General features: G+C 61.4%; 1 protein-coding gene across 5 annotated transcripts; it reads left to right on the forward strand.

The window, feature by feature from the left end:
• Nucleotides 1–218: 218 nt before the first annotated feature.
• ENDOV (endonuclease V) lies at nt 219–15,121 on the forward strand. 5 transcript variants are annotated; one of them, XM_045569632.1, is made up of 9 exons: nt 219–298; nt 612–783; nt 6,255–6,389; nt 6,646–6,685; nt 7,618–7,730; nt 8,763–8,831; nt 9,211–9,339; nt 11,542–11,615; nt 12,519–15,121. In XM_045569632.1, the coding sequence occupies exons 1-9, from the start codon at nt 243–245 to the stop codon at nt 12,751–12,753; spliced, it is 1,023 nt and encodes a 340-aa protein (XP_045425588.1). In that variant the 5' UTR covers nt 219–242; the 3' UTR covers nt 12,754–15,121. The 5 variants fall into 5 exon arrangements, with proteins under 5 accessions (XP_045425588.1, XP_045425590.1, XP_045425592.1 ...); XM_045569634.1 differs by having other exon boundaries at nt 224–298; nt 9,211–9,330; XM_045569636.1 differs by lacking the exon at nt 9,211–9,339 and having other exon boundaries at nt 224–298.
• Nucleotides 15,122–16,543: the final 1,422 nt, after the last annotated feature.

The raw sequence follows: 16,543 nt of genomic DNA on the forward strand, positions 1-16,543 counted from the left end.
TCCCGGGCCCCAGGCGATAACGCTCGCGGGGACAGCCTGAGGGCGCACGTGTGCGTGTGTGACTACGCAGGGCCTCCGCGAGGCGGCCACGAGTGCCCGAGGACCACGGCTGGCAGCCCCGCCGCTGGGAAGCGGCCCCTGGCGGCGGCGGCCTCGGCGCCTCCAAGGCAACGAGGGCGGGCAGCGCCTGCGCAAGGCGCTCCCGGAAGTGACGTTACCGGAAGGGACGTGCGGGCCGAGGCATGGCTCAGACGGCGGCTGATCGGCCGCCGAAGGAAACCCTGTCGCTCTGGACACGGTAATGGGGTCGGGCGACGCGCAGGCGCCGGGGGCTGAGGCCACACGGCCTTTCGCGGACCCCTCGGCCTCGCAACGCCCCTGCCGTGGACTCGGAGCGGCCGCCGCCGCGCGGGCGAAAGAGCCCTCGGGAGTTGTAGTCCGTGGGGGCGGGCGCTGCCGAGGCCTGGCCGGCGGGTCCCTGGCCCTCCCCCGCGGGAGAGGGGCTAACCCCGGGGACTGGCTGTCGGAACCGGAGGACGCCGCGGCCGCGGGGGTGGAGTGGGGGAGCCTGGGGGGGACCCTAGGCCCGGTCTGACCCTCCGTCCTCCTAGGGAGCAAGCCCGGCTGAAGGCCCGCGTCGTAGACCGGGACACCGAGGCGTGGCAGCGGGACCCCGCCTTCTCGGGCCTGCAGAGGGTCGGGGGCGTTGACGTGTCCTTCGTGAAAGGGGACAGTGCCAGCGCCTGTGCCTCCCTAGTGGTGCTCAGCTACCCTGAGCTCAAGGTAACCGGGAGGGATGCTGAGCTAGGGCCGTCCCCTCGGTGGTCTCGGGCGCAGGTTACTCGCAGCTCAGAGACGGGCTCCAGGACAGGGAGCATTGCCAGGGCAGAACCCCGCCTCTCGTCCTGTAGGATTTCATTAATAGGCTGGGGAGGCTTGGAGGGGGAAAGAAGGCAAAAACTAAGGAAATTGTGTGATTGTTAAGAATTGACTCATGATCTTTACTTCCAAATCTGCTTGTCATCTTGGGTTCCTCATCTCAGTGACCAGCAGCACCACACCCCCAGTTCCCCAAGCTGGAAATCTCTGTCTTCCTGGGCCCCTTCCTTCCCCTCAATGTCCAGTTGCTCACTAGCTCCCTTTTTTCGGCGTCTTAAATGTCACTGAAATCTGTCCCCTTGGCTGCATCCTCTCAGCCCCCTTCCCTTCTTGTGCTGCCATCACCCCTCCTGTAGGTTCCTGAGCAGTATCTTCATGTGTGCCCAGGCGATCCTTTCTCGGTACTGGCGGCAGAGTGATTTTCCTAAAAAGCAAGTGTGATTGTGGCACCACACTTCAGTTCCCTTCCCTGACCTCATGGTAAATGAAGTTCACTCTTGTTGCCATGCCTTAAAAGCCCTTGGTGATCTGTCCCCTGCTTAATGTAGTGCTATGGGGTCAGCTGTCACCACCACCCTCAGCCCTTCCCACACCCTACAACCCACTTGGAATCCCTCAAACATGCCATGCTGTATTTGGCTGCCCGACCTTTGCAGTAGTGTTTCCTCTCCTGGAATATTCTTCACCTGGATAACTCCTTTTCATCTCTTAGGCTCCGTGTAGACATTACTCTCTCCAGTAAGCCCCCTCTCATCCCACCAGACCAGGAATTGCCACTCAGCACCCTCATCTTCATCCGTTCAGGCTGCCGCAGCCTAGTACCTTAGGCTGGGAAGCTCACAACAGAAATCTATTTCTCACGGTTCTAGAGAGGCTGGAAGTCTGAGGTCAGGGTGCCAGCATGGTCTGGTCCTGGTGAGGGCCCTCTGCAAGCTTGCACACTGCCAACTTCTCACTGTGTCCTCACATGGTGATAAAATCACCTCCCCAAAGGCCCCATCTCTTAATACCATATGGGATATAATTTAAACATATGAATTTGGGAGGACACAAACATTCAGACCCTCTAATAGCAACCCTCTACTACTTCTTTGTCACACTGGAATGGAACTGGCCTGTCTCCCTTATCAGAATGTAAACTCCACGATGGTAGAAACCATGGCATTTGCCCACCAGTGGTAGCCTCGGCACCTAGCCCAATGCCTGGCACGTAGAAGACACTTGAATCTTTCTGAAATAGGTAGGTGATTCTCTTAGTGTCAACAGCTCAGGAAGCCTTGGCTAAAGAAGCGTTTGACAAAGAAACCTTTGCTGATCCTCAGCTTTGATGGTTCCCCTGTCATTGCTCCTCTGCCTGCTCCCAGAAATGGCAGGCCTCTTCCTGCCCCTGCAGCTTTGTGCGTTACTTGGAAGGTCCCTTTCAGTCCACATTCAGCACAGATGTATCGAGTGCCCACTGTGGGCTCAGATCTGGGTATTTGGTGGTCCCTGCCCCTAGAGGTCCCCTGGCCAGTGTGTAGGCTAGCCCTGGGGTCAGAGCGCAGTCTCGGGAGCCAGATCGCTCACACTCGCGCCCCAGCTCTGCCACTGCCCCCCCACCACCACTCGGCTTCTGCCTCCTCTTCTGTAACTTGAGGAAGATGATAGTATTGATACCCAGTTCACAGGGTGGGGGAATAAATGAGTGCGTGTATGGAAAGCGGTGAGCACAGCATTCCTTTCTCCCTCCAACTCTCCCTGGCTCTGAATTAACCACCCCCTTGTCTGCGTCCAGGACTTCTCTAATGCATGTGCTGTTACAGCACTGCTCACATCGCATTAAAGCGAGCTGTTGACAATTCTGTTTTTCCCGCTGACTGTAGGTTCTCAGGGATAGGGTCATACCCCAAGCAGAGTGCTTGCTACTTGGGTATTTAGTCGGCATTTGTTGTCCCGGGCTGTGAAAGCTTAGCCAGGGAAAAGATTTTGGAATATCCTGGTCCATTTGTTCCCAGATGCCTGACCATGGACCTGAAGAATCAGCATTGCCTGGGAGTGTTTAGAAATACAGATTCCATGGGCAAATCCATAGCGACAGAAAGTAGATTGGTGGTTGCCTAGGGCTAGGGGGTTGCATGAATGGGGAGTGACTGCTAGTGGGGGCAAGGCTTATTTTGGGGGTAAGGACAGTGTTCTAAAATTGGATTATGGTGATAGTTGCACAGCTCTGTAAATACAAAAACCAGGGAATTAACTTTATACAAGTGAATTTTGTGGTGTGTAAATTAAATCTCAGGAAAGCTGTTAAAAAAAATACAGATTCCAGAGCCCCACCCCATGTATTAGGGGAAGAAAATCTCCAGAGTCCAGTGTGGGGTCAGCTTTTTAAAACAAGCTTCCCTGTGGTTGTGCAGCAAGGCTGGAGTGGGCGCCACGGTCCCCCTTCCACGTGGTCAGGAGCCCTGACAGCAACAGCCTCAGGACGTGGCCGTGCCCTGGCTGGACCCTGAAGCACGGCCAGCGCATTCTCCTCCATGGGGAGCTGAAAGGTTCTCGTCTGTGTCCTGCCCGTCGATTCCACCTTCGGGCAGCAAAACACAGAACAGATCCCCCTGCCTTCTGCCTGTGCCCCCCCCCCCCCCCCCCCCCCCCGCTGCTGAAACAGCCCCGCACTCCCCTCCTTGTCCGCTCCGTCCCGAAAGGCTGCACTGGGTTCCCGTCCTTCACTCGTGGATGGCCCTCTGGTGCCCTCGTTAGCAGGGTCTGTCTTTGCACCTGGCACCCAGAATTGAACACAGCACCTCAGATTAGTTCAGCCCAGTGCAGTGGCCCTGCCATTCACACACCATTTCTGTCAGTGCAGCTGAAAACAGTTAGCTTTCTAGGGGGCGTGTGTCATTGGCTTATGTTGAAACTGTCAGATCTTCTCAGAGGTCACCGGCCTTTCAGATTTGGCCCACACACTAATTGCACGATTGACTCTTCTTTTCTCAGATTTTTTATTTCAAAATGTGCAAACATACCAAAAAATTGAAAAAAAAAGTACATACCTATATACCTCTGCTTAGATTTAACTATTGCTGATTTTGCCATATCTTATGTGTAAGTGTGTGCCTACTGCACAATTTGAGAGTACATCCCAGCAGTTGTGACAGCTCACCTCTGAATACACCAGCAGGCCTGTCCTGAGAATGACATTCTCCTGCATAACTACAGCGTCATTATCACACCTGTGAAAAACCATAGTAATCCCACAACATCACCTGAACCCCGTTACATGTTCACATCTCCCCGTGCTTCATCCTGCCAAGCCTACAGCTGAAATCGCCCCAGAAGCAGCGGTGGCATTCCCACAGGGGAGTGCCCCGTGTCGTCCCAAGATGGGCCGGTTGGGATCCCCAAGAGAGAAGCAGTGAATGCCAGGGCATCCGTCCAAAGCATTTACTAGGGGAACTTACAGACCGAGGGGCTGCAGTGTGTCCTCCAGGTAGACAGTGAGCGAAAGGGGTGTTGCACTCGGGTGTGTCCATGCCAGGGGTTCAGGGTGTGGAGTTTCATGAGGGTTTAAGGAATTGAGTCCGGGCCGAGGCCAGTTGCTGTCAGTGCTTTGAGGCAACAACCTAGATACCCTTACCAGGCTTGGGCATGTTCAAGCCTGCCGGGAAGAACCTGCAGCTGGCTGGGTCTCAGAGCGGCCAAGGCACTCTGTGATTCTCAACTACGGCAAGGAAAGCCACAGGAGCCGGGGGCTACACCCGGCTTGTCCCTATTGTGCCTCTAGAAGCTGGTTTCATTTTGTTTTCTGGCCTGCAGAGTTTTAACATTTATGTTACGTTCACCGTTGTGACATGAACATTTTCGCAGTGGCATTTTTGTTCAGTCTGTTGCCTATTTTGTTCACTCTTGTTCCCCACTGAGATTCCTCTTGAGTTGACTGTTGCGGCTCGGTTTCCCCAGGTGTGCGGTGGCTCCTTTTCTTTGGGGAGTGCTGCCGGACCCTGCTTTCGAGCGCTGGCGCCGCACGGCTTCATTCGTCCCGTGCCCACTGGGTCCTCTCCGCCTGCCTGCTTTCGTCACTGTTAACCTTTCTTTACATTTCATTTTCTCTCCTCAGTGGCTCTTACTGTACTTTGTCTGAATTGTCCCTCCTTGGTCACTTGGTACCGTGGTCTTCACTCTGAGACGGTCCTGATCAGGACCCGCCACGCCCTGCTGTCACCTGTGCTGCCCAGCGTGGTGTCCGGGCCGCTCTGCTGCTGGGCCGCGTCCTTCCCCACGGAGGTGCACGTCACCGTGTAGCTCGTCCCCGCCTTACGCCACGGGCAGAGGTTATGGGGTCGGGGTTCCCTCTCCTGTTGGTGTCTCTGGTTTTTGGAACTTGTGCAGGGAGGTCTGGACATGCACAGCCACTGTCGTCCTGTGGGAACTCAGGCCACACTTGAACTCCACGCTTGTCCCTGTGAAAAGTCACCTTTCACAGGGGGTTCTGCGGTCCAGCTTCCTGGGCTCACTGTAAATCCAAATTCTCTTTTCAGTCCTGGGACTGGACCCTCCCCACTTTGGGTCATTGATAAGTTTCCTATGAGCTATTGATGACAGTGTTGAAAGGACAAGCTCCAGCCCTCCATGCGAATACAGAGTCATCAGTTCTCTGAGGTGTATTTGATTATTGCCCCGGCCTCTGGGGGAGCGGAAGTTGTGATTTGCCATCCTGGGCGCCACCAAGCCACGGCATCCTCCCCTTCCTCTCTGGGAGTGTTTGCAGCCTTAGGGTTGTGTTCAGACTCTCCTGTCCGCTGGGACCTCTGTTCTCTGTCAGACCGTCTCACTCTGAGATCACACCTGTGCTGTTTCTGAGTTACTTGAAATCTCTTCATGAAGCCAGTGTCGCCTGCCCTGTTCTGGCAACCTCTTTGAAGGCATGGCCATTCCCCCAGGGCCCCGCATGGTGTAAAGACGATATTGGCTCTAAACACTGTACTTTGTGCAAGTGCTTTCTCCCACTTTGTCTTCTTTGAGCCTCCAACAGCCCACGGAGGCGGGGGTAGGGTAGGTGTCAGCTTTAATTTACAAAGGAGGAGACTTGAGGAGGGCAAGGGGCGGGCGGGCCGAGGCTGGCCGCCAACCTTAGCCAAGTTCCGGAGAGAGACACGGACGCAGGGCTCTTCCTACAACCAGGTCCTGGGGCTCCTTCCACATGACATCGAGGGGAGTTCCCAGCACCGATTTGCAGGGCACATCCCCTGGTCCTTTCCAACCCGTCAGCTGATGGGGGGCAGTGAGGGAGAGGGAGGGCTGTTGGCGTGAAGGATGAATGGGCTGGTGGCCTACAGGGTGGAGGGAGGGGCGGGTGGCCGGGGGTCACGCCCGCCCGCTGACCAGGGTGCCTGTGGCAGGTGGTGTACGAGGAGAGCCGCATGGTCAGCCTGACAGCCCCCTACGTGTCAGGCTTCCTGGCCTTCCGAGAGGTGCCCTTCCTGGTGGATGCCGTGCGGCGGCTGCAGGCGAAGGAGCCGGGCCTCATGCCCCAGGCAGGTGCCGCGTTCCCAGGACAGGAGGAAGGCCCCTCCGCTTCCCCTGGGGGAGGAAGGCCCCCTGCAGGCTGCTGCCACCGCCCGTAGCAGGGAGAGACCACGTGAGCTTTCTGGAGGAGAGGAGTGAGATTTTCTCTGATAGAAAGCTGGATGCCAGAAGCGGCAGTCCCCACTGTCTGCCCCAGGGACGGCCCCGGACTAAGGGCCGAGGGGCAGCTCAGCTGACCGTGTGACTCTCCCCGTGGCTCTGCAGGTCATTCTCGTGGATGGAAATGGGGTGCTCCACCACCGAGGTAATCCTGCTCCTGAAAGAGAGGGTCAGGGAGGGCACCTCTGACGTCCCCTGCACAAAGTGCCGTGAGCCCTTGGCCAGCCGGCACCCGTAGCTCCTGTCTTGGCTCATTTTCTCTGTCAGGACACATAATTTTCCACCCAGGAAATGACCCCCCCTTCTTCCGTGCTCCTGCCCACCCCCTGCCTCCCCGGCTGTGCCCTGCGCTGGCCCAGGTGCCACCATCCAGTTTAGACCTCACCACTACGAGACGTCACAGGGTCTGAGCTCAGAGTAGCCTTCCCCACGGCTGCCTGCCCCCATCTGCCAGCCAGGTCCTCATCTGAAACCAGATGCGCCCGTTCCCCCACCACCACCCCCCGATACCGGGACCTGTGGCCCAGGGAGCAGTGCTGGGGGAGCTGGGCCCTCTACCCTCAGATCAAACGTGAGGGTGGGGCAACTGCAGCCCCAGACGAGGCCTCCCGGCGGCTGTCCCCAGAGCCTGGGGGTCCAGAGCCAAAGGGTGGCCACATGCCTGCCTAGACGCGGTGCCAGGACTCTGGCTACTACAAGCGCGGGCCGCCTGGCAGGAGGCCCAGATGTGGAGGGGCCAGATGCAGAGGCCGGAGGGTAGCTGCTAAGGGGAGAGGAGCTGGAGCCCAGAAAATGAGGAGAAACGGGGCAAGGTGTCTCCAGCGAGCGCACCAGTGAGGCAGCCAACCGCGACGGGCCGAGGGAGGCCCCCCGCCCAGCCTTACACCCGGGAAATCGGGGCAGAGGGGCCTCATCTCCAGGTGGTCTGGTCGCGGCTCTGGTCTCCCCGGCCCTCTGCCCATCCACAGCCCTCTGCTCACTTGGGCAAGTTCTCAGTGAGATTCTGGCTTGTCAGATCCCCACATCTCCAGGCTGCAGGGCTCACACGCCCCAGCCACACCCTCTGTTCCCTGGCAGGCTTCGGGGTGGCCTGTCACCTTGGCGTCCTTACGGGTCTGCCCTGCATTGGGGTAGCCAAGAAACTTCTGCACGTGGACGGGCTGAAGAACAACGCCCTGCACAAGGAGAAGGTAAACAGGAGCCCAGGGCCTGGGCACGGGGACACCTCGGGTGCCACCTGGCCTGCACACACTGTCCCTGGGTCCCAGCCTGGAGTGAGGAAGACGCGCTCTCCCCTGGGGCCGCCCTGCTTTCCTCTCTGCGTCCCATGGGTGGTGCTGGGACTACCTGAGCTCCCCTCCTACCTTTCTCGTCCCCCTCACCTCTGCTGCCGGGGCACCCCAAGTAGGTCCTGGGGACAGGACGGGCTTCCAAGCTATCCCAGCGGTGCTTGGTGCTTTTCCCACTCCTGCCCCAGTCCAGCCACCTATCCCCTCCCCTGGACACTCAGGTGCTCGTGGTCTCCCCGCCCAGTCTCTGTGCCACACACCACGGCCCGCCCAGAGCTGCCCCCACCACCCTTCCTCCCTACCTTTGCCCACTTCTCCCTCCTCCGGGTCCCCGAGGCTGGCACTGGGAATGTGACACCCCCTCTGGTGGGAGCCGGTGACATACCTGGCTCTCCCGTGGGATGGCAAGTTCCGAGAGCAAAGACCACGCCTGTTGTTTCTCCCGGCTCTTGAGTTCCTGCATGGAGCATTTGCTCAGTGAGTCTGTTGGGTTGACAGGGACTGAGGTCCGCTCAGTGGGCCAACCCACCCCTCAAAGTATGGTTTTTTGAGTCGAATCAAATATGCCCAAAGTGGAAAGAGCAGCAGGAAATGGCCTCGGCGCTGGCCGCGGCCCACTGGGCAGTGGGTAACTCCTGTGTATCTGCCATTCTGGCACCTCTGCGTGCCAGCGCTGTGGCCCTGGGCCTTCCCTCAGCCCCTGTCTCCAGGGTTGGACAAGGCCCGTGGGCAGTGGCCTGACGCAGGCCCGACTGCGCTACCGCCTGCGTGCTCGGTGCTCCCCAGGCTTGCGGCTGTGCCCCGCTGAGGCTCCTGCGTGCGATCAGGCCCTTCGCGTCCCTGGCCTGGCAGCTGCTGTTTCAGTAGTAGCCAGCGCCGCCGGCCCTTCACCGAGAAAAGACCTGCCATGCCAAGTGTTTTCCCGTTTCCCAGATTCAGCTCCTGCAGGCTGGAGGAGACTCGTTCCCTCTGACGGGAAGCTCTGGGACCGTCCTGGGAATGGTGCGTGGCTCGGGCCCTGTGCCCCAGCAGGGGCCTGTGTCAGAGGCAGGGTGGCCTGGGCAGGGGCTCCTCCCCACACGCATGCACATGCACAGACACGCATGCGCTCACTCATGCCCAGGCCGGATGGTGTTCACCGCCCCCTCTTCCGGCCACAGTGGCCCTGGGATGTGGTGTGTGCACTTGTGTCCTCCCCGCCCACTGTGGTGCGGGGCCCACCCTGTCCCCAGAGCGCAGGAAAGCTGCCTGAGAGCACCCCGTACCTCCAGGCCCTCTCCTGCTGCCCGGGACATTTTGTCAGAGCCCCAGCCGCCAAGGCCGGCCCTGACCCCACCCCTGTGGCCAGTGCATAGGACTGCCCTCACCTTCCTTGTCACAGGCCCTGAGGAGCCACGACCACAGCACCAAGCCTCTCTATATCTCTGTGGGCCACAAGACGGGCCTGCAGACAGCCGTGCGCCTGACCCACCGCTGCTGCAGGTTCCGGATCCCCGAGCCTGTGCGCCAGGTGGGTGGGTGGCCACGGGGTGTGGCAGGGGGGACAGGCTCTTTGGTCCCCACCATCTGCTCTTTAGGAGCTCCCCATCAGCTCACCTGGGGTCAGAACACAGTGACATGAGGACAGGACCCCAGGCAAGGCAGGTCCACAGCACCTTGCTGGAGAGCCTGGCCGGCCCCTGCTGGGTCCTAGGGGCAGGAGCGTGGACCCGAGGCTGCGGAGCTCCCAGGAGGTCATCTGCTGTGCCCCCCACGCAGCCTCAGCCTCTCTGAGCCTCCCGTGCCCAGATACCAGGGTCGCTTGAGAATCATTTGGTATCAGCGCGCTGTCCCAGAGTCCCCAGTCAGCCCCTCAGGGCCCGGAGGGAGGACACCCTTGCAGGACTGCTGCACTGGCACCCGGGACACCAGTTGGGGGACTGAGGGGCGTGGCCACACTGGGCACCCAGCACCTTAACTGGTGCTCTGGGATGCAGGGGTCAGAGTTCTGTGAACCTGTCAGAAACCCTTCCTGGCGAGAGACACAGCTGGGTGCAAGATGGTCCCTGCTGGCCTTGCTGTGCTCGGCCTTGACCGGGGGCCCCATGGCCTGCTGCTTCCCCCACTTCCCCGCTCCTTGCCCCACAGCCTGCGCTGGCGGCCACCCAGCAGAGGGGCAGGGCTTGCAGCGCAGCGGAAATGCCCCCTGGCCGCTCCCACCTCCTGGGCCTTGGGCCTCCCGGCTGCAGCGTGCGGCGTGGCCTCCAGGGGGCAGCAGCAGCCCGCACACCTCCGTGGCACTCGGCCTCACTCTCTCCCCATCCCGGGCATTGGCAGGTCGTAGGTACGGGCATTGGCAGGTCGTAGGTACGTGGGCTCCCAAGCCTGGGAGCTGTGTCCCCTTTCCTCTTCCTTTCCAACCCACCCGTGTGGCCTGAGAGAAAACGCAAGAAACTCGCCCTAAGCCTTCAGCCCCGGGAACTCTAGGTTGCGCTGCCGCAGACCTGCTGGGGGCGGTGTGGCAGGCCTCTGTCCCTCTCTGCCTCGATTTGCCCGACGGGCACAGTGGCCCCTGTCCTTGCCAGGGAGGGGCCAGCTGGCCTGTAAGGTACCTTGAGCACCTAGAAACTGGGCAAGGGTTCTGTGCTCAGCACCGTGAGGAGCTTGCCAAATCCTGGGTCTACAGCAGAGAAAGAAGAGCCAGCGATGGATAGGACGTGCCGCCCACCCTGCACCTGGGAGCCCCCAGCCCCCCGCTGCCGGGAGGGGGCAACGGTCCTGTCCGACAGGGCGGCTCTGGCTCGTGGCAGATTCTTCCTGGGCCCACTCGCCTCTTAGCAGTTTTCCCTCCTGACTCTGCCTCCAGAAGCTCCTGGGAGAGCGTGCGTGGTGGGGCAGCGTCCACCCTCTCCCGTCGTGGTGTCTGGGCCCTTCGCTGCTCTGGCGCAGTGCCCTCCTGCCCGCCAGGCTGGGCTGCTGCAGGGGAAGGCGGGAGGGGCCGCCTCGCCCTCATGGGGCGTCTGCCCTCCAACCCCTCCCTGTGAGCTGAAGCAGGAGCAGTCTGAGGGATTAGCTGTTGCTGTCGGTCAGTCATGTGGCCCTGAAGCTAATCTGAGCCCTTCTGAGCTTGGGTCGGGGCTTCCCAAGGCCACCCTGCCCAGGGGCTTCCGCTGAGACCTGAGCCCTGTTCCATGGCTCTCCGTGCCGGGATCTGCCCTGGTCCCACCTGCAGCCCACAGGCCCTCTTTATTCTGGTGATCCGGGAGACGGGACAGGGGTCGCCACTGGTACTAGTCGGGGAGACGGGACAGACTGGCTGGGCTGAGAGTTCTTGGAGAAGAGGGTTTAGCAGGACAACCTTTGGCTGAAGCAAAACCTGCAGGGAAGCACAGGCTGTAACCCAGTGGAAGCCGAGCACCTCCAGCTGACACGGGGAGGAGACCCAGGACCCACCCTCAGCTGGTCCCCTCGTGGCTGCTCGGGCCCCTCGGGGACTGCCAGGCTGGGTTTGGAAACTGCTGTTGCAGGGCCTTGACCCCGAGGTTCTGGGCAGCCCTGTCACCCACACACCAATGGGCCACTGCCCCGATGCCCAGAAAGCGGTGTCCGTGTGGCATGTGTGCCCCAGTGGGCTTTCCGCGGAGGGAATGAAGGTACCTGCACCAGGCTGCTGGGCAGGGGACGGTGGTCCAAAGGCCAGCTCAGGACCCGGCACCACTCCCGTCTCTTCCAGGCTGACATCCGCTCCCGAGAGCACGTCCGCAAGACCCTGGAGCTCCCTGGGCCACCCGCGCTCGGGCGGGAGAGGTGAGTGTGTGGAGAGGCCGGGCAGGTGCATGAAGGAGGCATCTGGCAGATACCCAGGTGGGGACACAGGAGAGGTCCTCTAGGGAGGGGAGCATGGTGTGGACCCCGAGTCTGTCGAGAACTCTCCAGAAACACCATCCCTCCGCAGAGCCCTCAGACCATGGCTGTCTGGCCCAAGCCCCACCGCCCAACAGGGCTGGCCTCAGCCCTTCTTGGCCCATTATCCTGTGAGGCACCAAGGCACAGGCTCCGCAGGAAGGGCATGGCCTCTGGGGTCAGACACGACCCAGCCGTGCACCCTCTGAGGCTCAGTGTCCTCACCCCTGAGGCAGATGTGGCCGTTCCTCTCCTGTCGATTCCCGAGACAGAGCGGGCCGTGTGGGCACGAGGCCGTCGCAGCTCACAGCACAAGGCCCTGTTCTAAACAGACTGTGCGATCGTTTTAGCAGCCTTGCTGTGAGGCTGATCCGTCTGACAGATGAGGAAGCTGAGGCACAGAGCGTTGATAAGCAGCAGAGCGGGTTTCAGCCGGCAGTGTGGATTCCAGGCCTTGCGTCTGAGCTTCCGTGCCCAGCGGCTGCTCCCTGTCCCTGAGTGGAGGTTGCCAGATGCCCCAGGCCTGGGGTCTGCCCGCCCTCTCCTGATGCCCTACTACTCGGGAGCGCCTCTTCCTTTGTGCTCATTTTCCCTCCAAGCCGGTGGCTGTCCCTAGGCCTTCCTAAGCTGCTTTCAGAACGGGGGGAGCAGTGACGGGGACCGCTGAGCTCTCCCAGGGTCAAGGGCTGCCCAGTTCGGCCATCACATCCTGCCTGGGCCCACAGCAGGCCCTGGGGACCCAGATGTGCCTGGGGGGCAAGGGGGAGTCCAGGCTGGAGCTGGCATTTGACGCTGTTCTTTTCTCAGTGTCGTGACCAGGAGGCAGAAAACGCAGGGGCCGAAGACTGGCCCCGAAGGAGGCTCAGAAGAGCCCACCAGTGCGGCCGGACCCCCCGCGCACTGCAGCCAAGGCCCCGGGACAGACCTGGAAGCCCCAAAGCCAGCCTCCCAAGCAGCAGGGCAAGGCTGGCTGCCAAGTGGAGCTGGGCACCGTGAATGTGCAAAGGCCACTGGCCACCCAACTCCGGCCTCGGGACCGTGACCACCACCAGGGGCTGGTCTCTAGGGACTTTGGGAAACCTCACCCCATAGCTGCAGGTAGAGCGCCCAGTCCCTGAAGACACACTGCACCGCTCATGGGGCCGTAGCACACACAGCCCCGCTTGGGGTGGGTTGGAGGCGGCCGTCTCTCCCTGCTCTGGCATCAGCTGGTGCTCCCTGGTCAGGGTGCCTTAGCAGAGGACAGCCCACGGGCCAGTGCCAGCCCTGCCAGCACAGGAGACTGCCTCCCTGGAGTCCACCAGCCTGGACAGGCACCCGCAGCTGCTGCTCCACCCGCCCCTTCGAACATACCGGCCTCTGCTTGCTCGTTTCTTTTGTTTTTCGGGGTTCGTTTGTAAACCAGGCCCCAGCGCAGCTATGCACTGTCCTGGGAGGGATCCGAGCCGGGGTGGCCGGGCCTCAGTACCTGCCTTCTGTCCGTCCGGCCCCTGACGCCTGTGCCTCCCGTCATGCAGCTGCGCGGCCTGGGAGGAGGGGAAGGGGAGCGTCATCTCAGCCAAGGGAGGGGCGAGGGTGGGGGACACACGGGGCAGTCTGCACGTGAGGCAGGGTGCTGTGTCCCCTCTCCCCACTGCTCTGACCCTAAAGCCCCTTTGTAGGGCTGGACTGCAGGGGCGGAGGTGCAGAAGAGGCCCAGCCTCTGTAGCTACCCTCACTTGATGGTGCAACCTCTATTCTAGAAATTTCCGCAGGAAGTGGGCCCACTCCAGGACAAGTGGGGTTGTGGGTGCGGAGCCCAGGGGAGCCCTCCCCATGGCAGAGCAGGCGAGGGAGGAGGGAGAGGCCTTTTGGGGCTGGCTGGGCGGGCAGGTGCCATTGGGTGCTGCAGACTCCCTGTCTGCTCCCTGGGGTGAGCAGGTTCCAGCATGTTCCACAGGTGCCTCCTCAAGGGGACTCTTTGGGCAAGAGGACTGGCCCAGGTCCCAACTCCAGTCGATGCCGTGCTTTGTCCTCCTGGGCACCTGTGTGCCCCTCCCATGCAGGCTTCCACTGTCCCCATCCTGTGACTGAGGACACCCCCTGTGCTTGTCACAGCGGTGGGTGCACAGGGAGCCCCCACCCAGGAGAGCTTTTAGGGACATGCCTGTGGTCGCCACGGTATGGAGCTGGGTTTGGGCACGAGGACAGTAGGAAATGGCCAGGTCATTTCAGGCTGCTGTCCATCCGCACCGCAGGCCAGACCCACAGGACCGTTGTGCAGGGTGAGAGCACAAGCGTCGCCCCAGCTTGGTGGCTCAGGCCCTCGTGCCTCCAGGGTCAGCAGCCAAAGGAGGAGCCATACTGTCAGCCCTGGACACTGGGGCCTTTCTTTGGGGTCTAGCTTTCCTTAAGACCCCTACCCGGTGGACCAAGGGGTCCCTTCACCGTGGAAGGGGGGCTCTGCCCTGCCCCACCCCAAAGCAGTAGCAGCTGGGGCTGGAGGAGATGGCCCCCAGCCCTGTCTCTCCACTCACAGCAGACAGGAAGGGCCTTGTGACAGTCCCCGTGGGCCAGTGGGGGGGCATCCCCAGAAAGACTCCCAGGTGAGGCCAGCTGTGTGGGCCACAACTGTCCTGCTTCTGGGTCAAGTTGGAAGGAGGTGTCAGTGACAGAGGCAGAGACCCCAGCCGTGTGCCCAGGGGACTGCCTTCACTCCTGCTTTTGGTCATTGGCATCTTCCTTTTCCCTGGGTAGTTGAGCCTGTGAGTGGCTTTTGAGGAGTCCCCCCGCCCCCGACTCTCCAGATGCCCAGCAGTGACCTGGCCCAGCGTGGGGACAGGAGTGAGGCCCCTGCTGGGGACTCACCTGAGCCCCAGATTCACAGAGGGTCAGGGCTCCATCCCCATCTGCCTACACCCGACCCCCACAAGGGCCTGGCAGAAACTGATCAGCCACCCCACTGAGTCTTCCAGGAAGGCCTGACTTTGGGGGAGCAGGGTTCCAGGAGGAGGAGGAGGACAACAGCCAGTGTGTCACTCGGGGGTGGCGGTTCTCTGCCTCCTGGGAAGCTTTGTCACTGGCCTGGGGTTTCATGAACCTCGAAGGGGCCAGAGTTTAAGTTAACGCAGAACCTGCAGTACACGTGGGGTGCAGGCCTGTGCCATGGGCCCCTCAGCCCTGTCCTACGGCCACACCAAGGGCCTTCCAGCATGTGAGACAAAGTAGCAAATGTAAGACCAACGTTTGCGCATCTCCGCACCGGCGTAATCTCGCAAGCCCCCGATGCCGCCACCGCGGCCACGCAGCCTTCCAGGGAGACGCTCTGAAGACCAAACACGGCGGAGCACACGGCCCCCACGTCTTGTGCCTGAATCACTGTGTTCCTTAAAAGATAAATGACCCCAGTCCTCGCCTTGTCCTGCGCATAAGACTGTGTCTCTGTCGTCTGTAACTGGAGGTGCTCTCACATGCACCTGGCGTGACTGCTCAGTGTGACTTCTGAGCAGTCGGCCACCTGTGTGTGAGCAGGACCTCTGAGGGGCGCTCCGACTCCAGGCCGCAGTCTGCAGGCCGCAGTCAGACTTCCGCGTAAACCGAGCTGTGATTCTGTGGCAGCTTGACTGTTGACAAGCAGCTTGCTGGGACCCCAGCCCACCCCCAGGTATGTGCAGTGACAGCCCAGAGCTGGCCTGGCCCTTTCCACCAACGGCTGTCCTGAAGGGTCCCAGCTCGGGGGTAGGGGGCGTGGGGTGGGGTGGGGGCCGGCGCAGAAGCACCTGGAGGGGGACACCACGGCCAGTTCCAGGAGCAGTGGGGTCTGGGGGGTGACGTGCCTCCCCGTCCCTGCCCCAGCCCCACCCACTGCCCCGAGGCAGGCAGAGGGGCGCGCTGGAGGCTCCCCAAGTACAGTGGCGTCTCAGCTCCTTCCCGCAGAACCTCTGAAATAGGGCCGTGGTGAAGCCGGGCTCCACAGACTGCAGCCTGCCCGGAGCTAAGAATATTCTTGAACCATTTAATAATTCAAGGTGGATCCAAATAGATTTTTCTGTTCACCTGTCGGCCTCTGTGGGTCCCCACCCTGTCAAGGCTGGGAGGAAGGGCCTCCGAGGAGGTGGGTTGGCCTGGCCTTCAGGTCACACCGAGGCCCCCTCAGGGCCCCCAGCCTCCCCTCGCTCAAGGCACTCAGGAGCGGGGGACACACCCAGGCTGGGGTGGTCTGGCCAATGACCTGGCTGATCTAGGCCGCAGGGAGGGGCCCATCTGGTGGTCCTAGCTGTCCCCGGCCCCACCCCCTCCTCTGGCTACAGGAACTGGACTGTTTGGACCTGGGTCTGAGCTGGGATCCTCGGCCCCCCCACGACATCTCACTTGAGCCGCCTGCCTCCTCGGGTCCCAGCCCTCCAGAGGAGCCAACTGCGCCCCCCGTACGTACCCCTGGGATGTGCGCTCCCGCCGCCTCCCCAGAAGACCCTCGGAGGGCTCTACCTGAGGCTCCGTGTGCTGGTGGGAACAGCCGTGCACAGGGTCCAGGGCCTCCACGCTGGCCAGCGAGCTGCCTGCTGGGCCAAGTCGCTTCCCCCTCTGCGCCTCCTTCCCCGTCAGTGGGATTGTGAGGATCAATGTCTCTAGAATAATCCATGGTGTCTGGGGCTGAAGGGCTGTCTGACTGGTGCCCTGAGGCCTGGGTCACCCCCTCCAAGGGTAGTGCCCAAGCTGCACCCCGCTCTCCCCCCAGGCTGTGGTCTGTCAGGCAGGAACTTGGGGTGCGACCAGGGAATGTTTGGGGGAGCCCGCACCTGTCAGCGGGGGAGGCACACACCAGCCTGGCGCCCGCCCCAGCAGCGGCCCAG

Source organism: Lemur catta, chromosome 15 (assembly GCF_020740605.2).
Source record: "Lemur catta isolate mLemCat1 chromosome 15, mLemCat1.pri, whole genome shotgun sequence".
Taxonomy (NCBI): Eukaryota; Metazoa; Chordata; class Mammalia; order Primates; family Lemuridae; genus Lemur; species Lemur catta.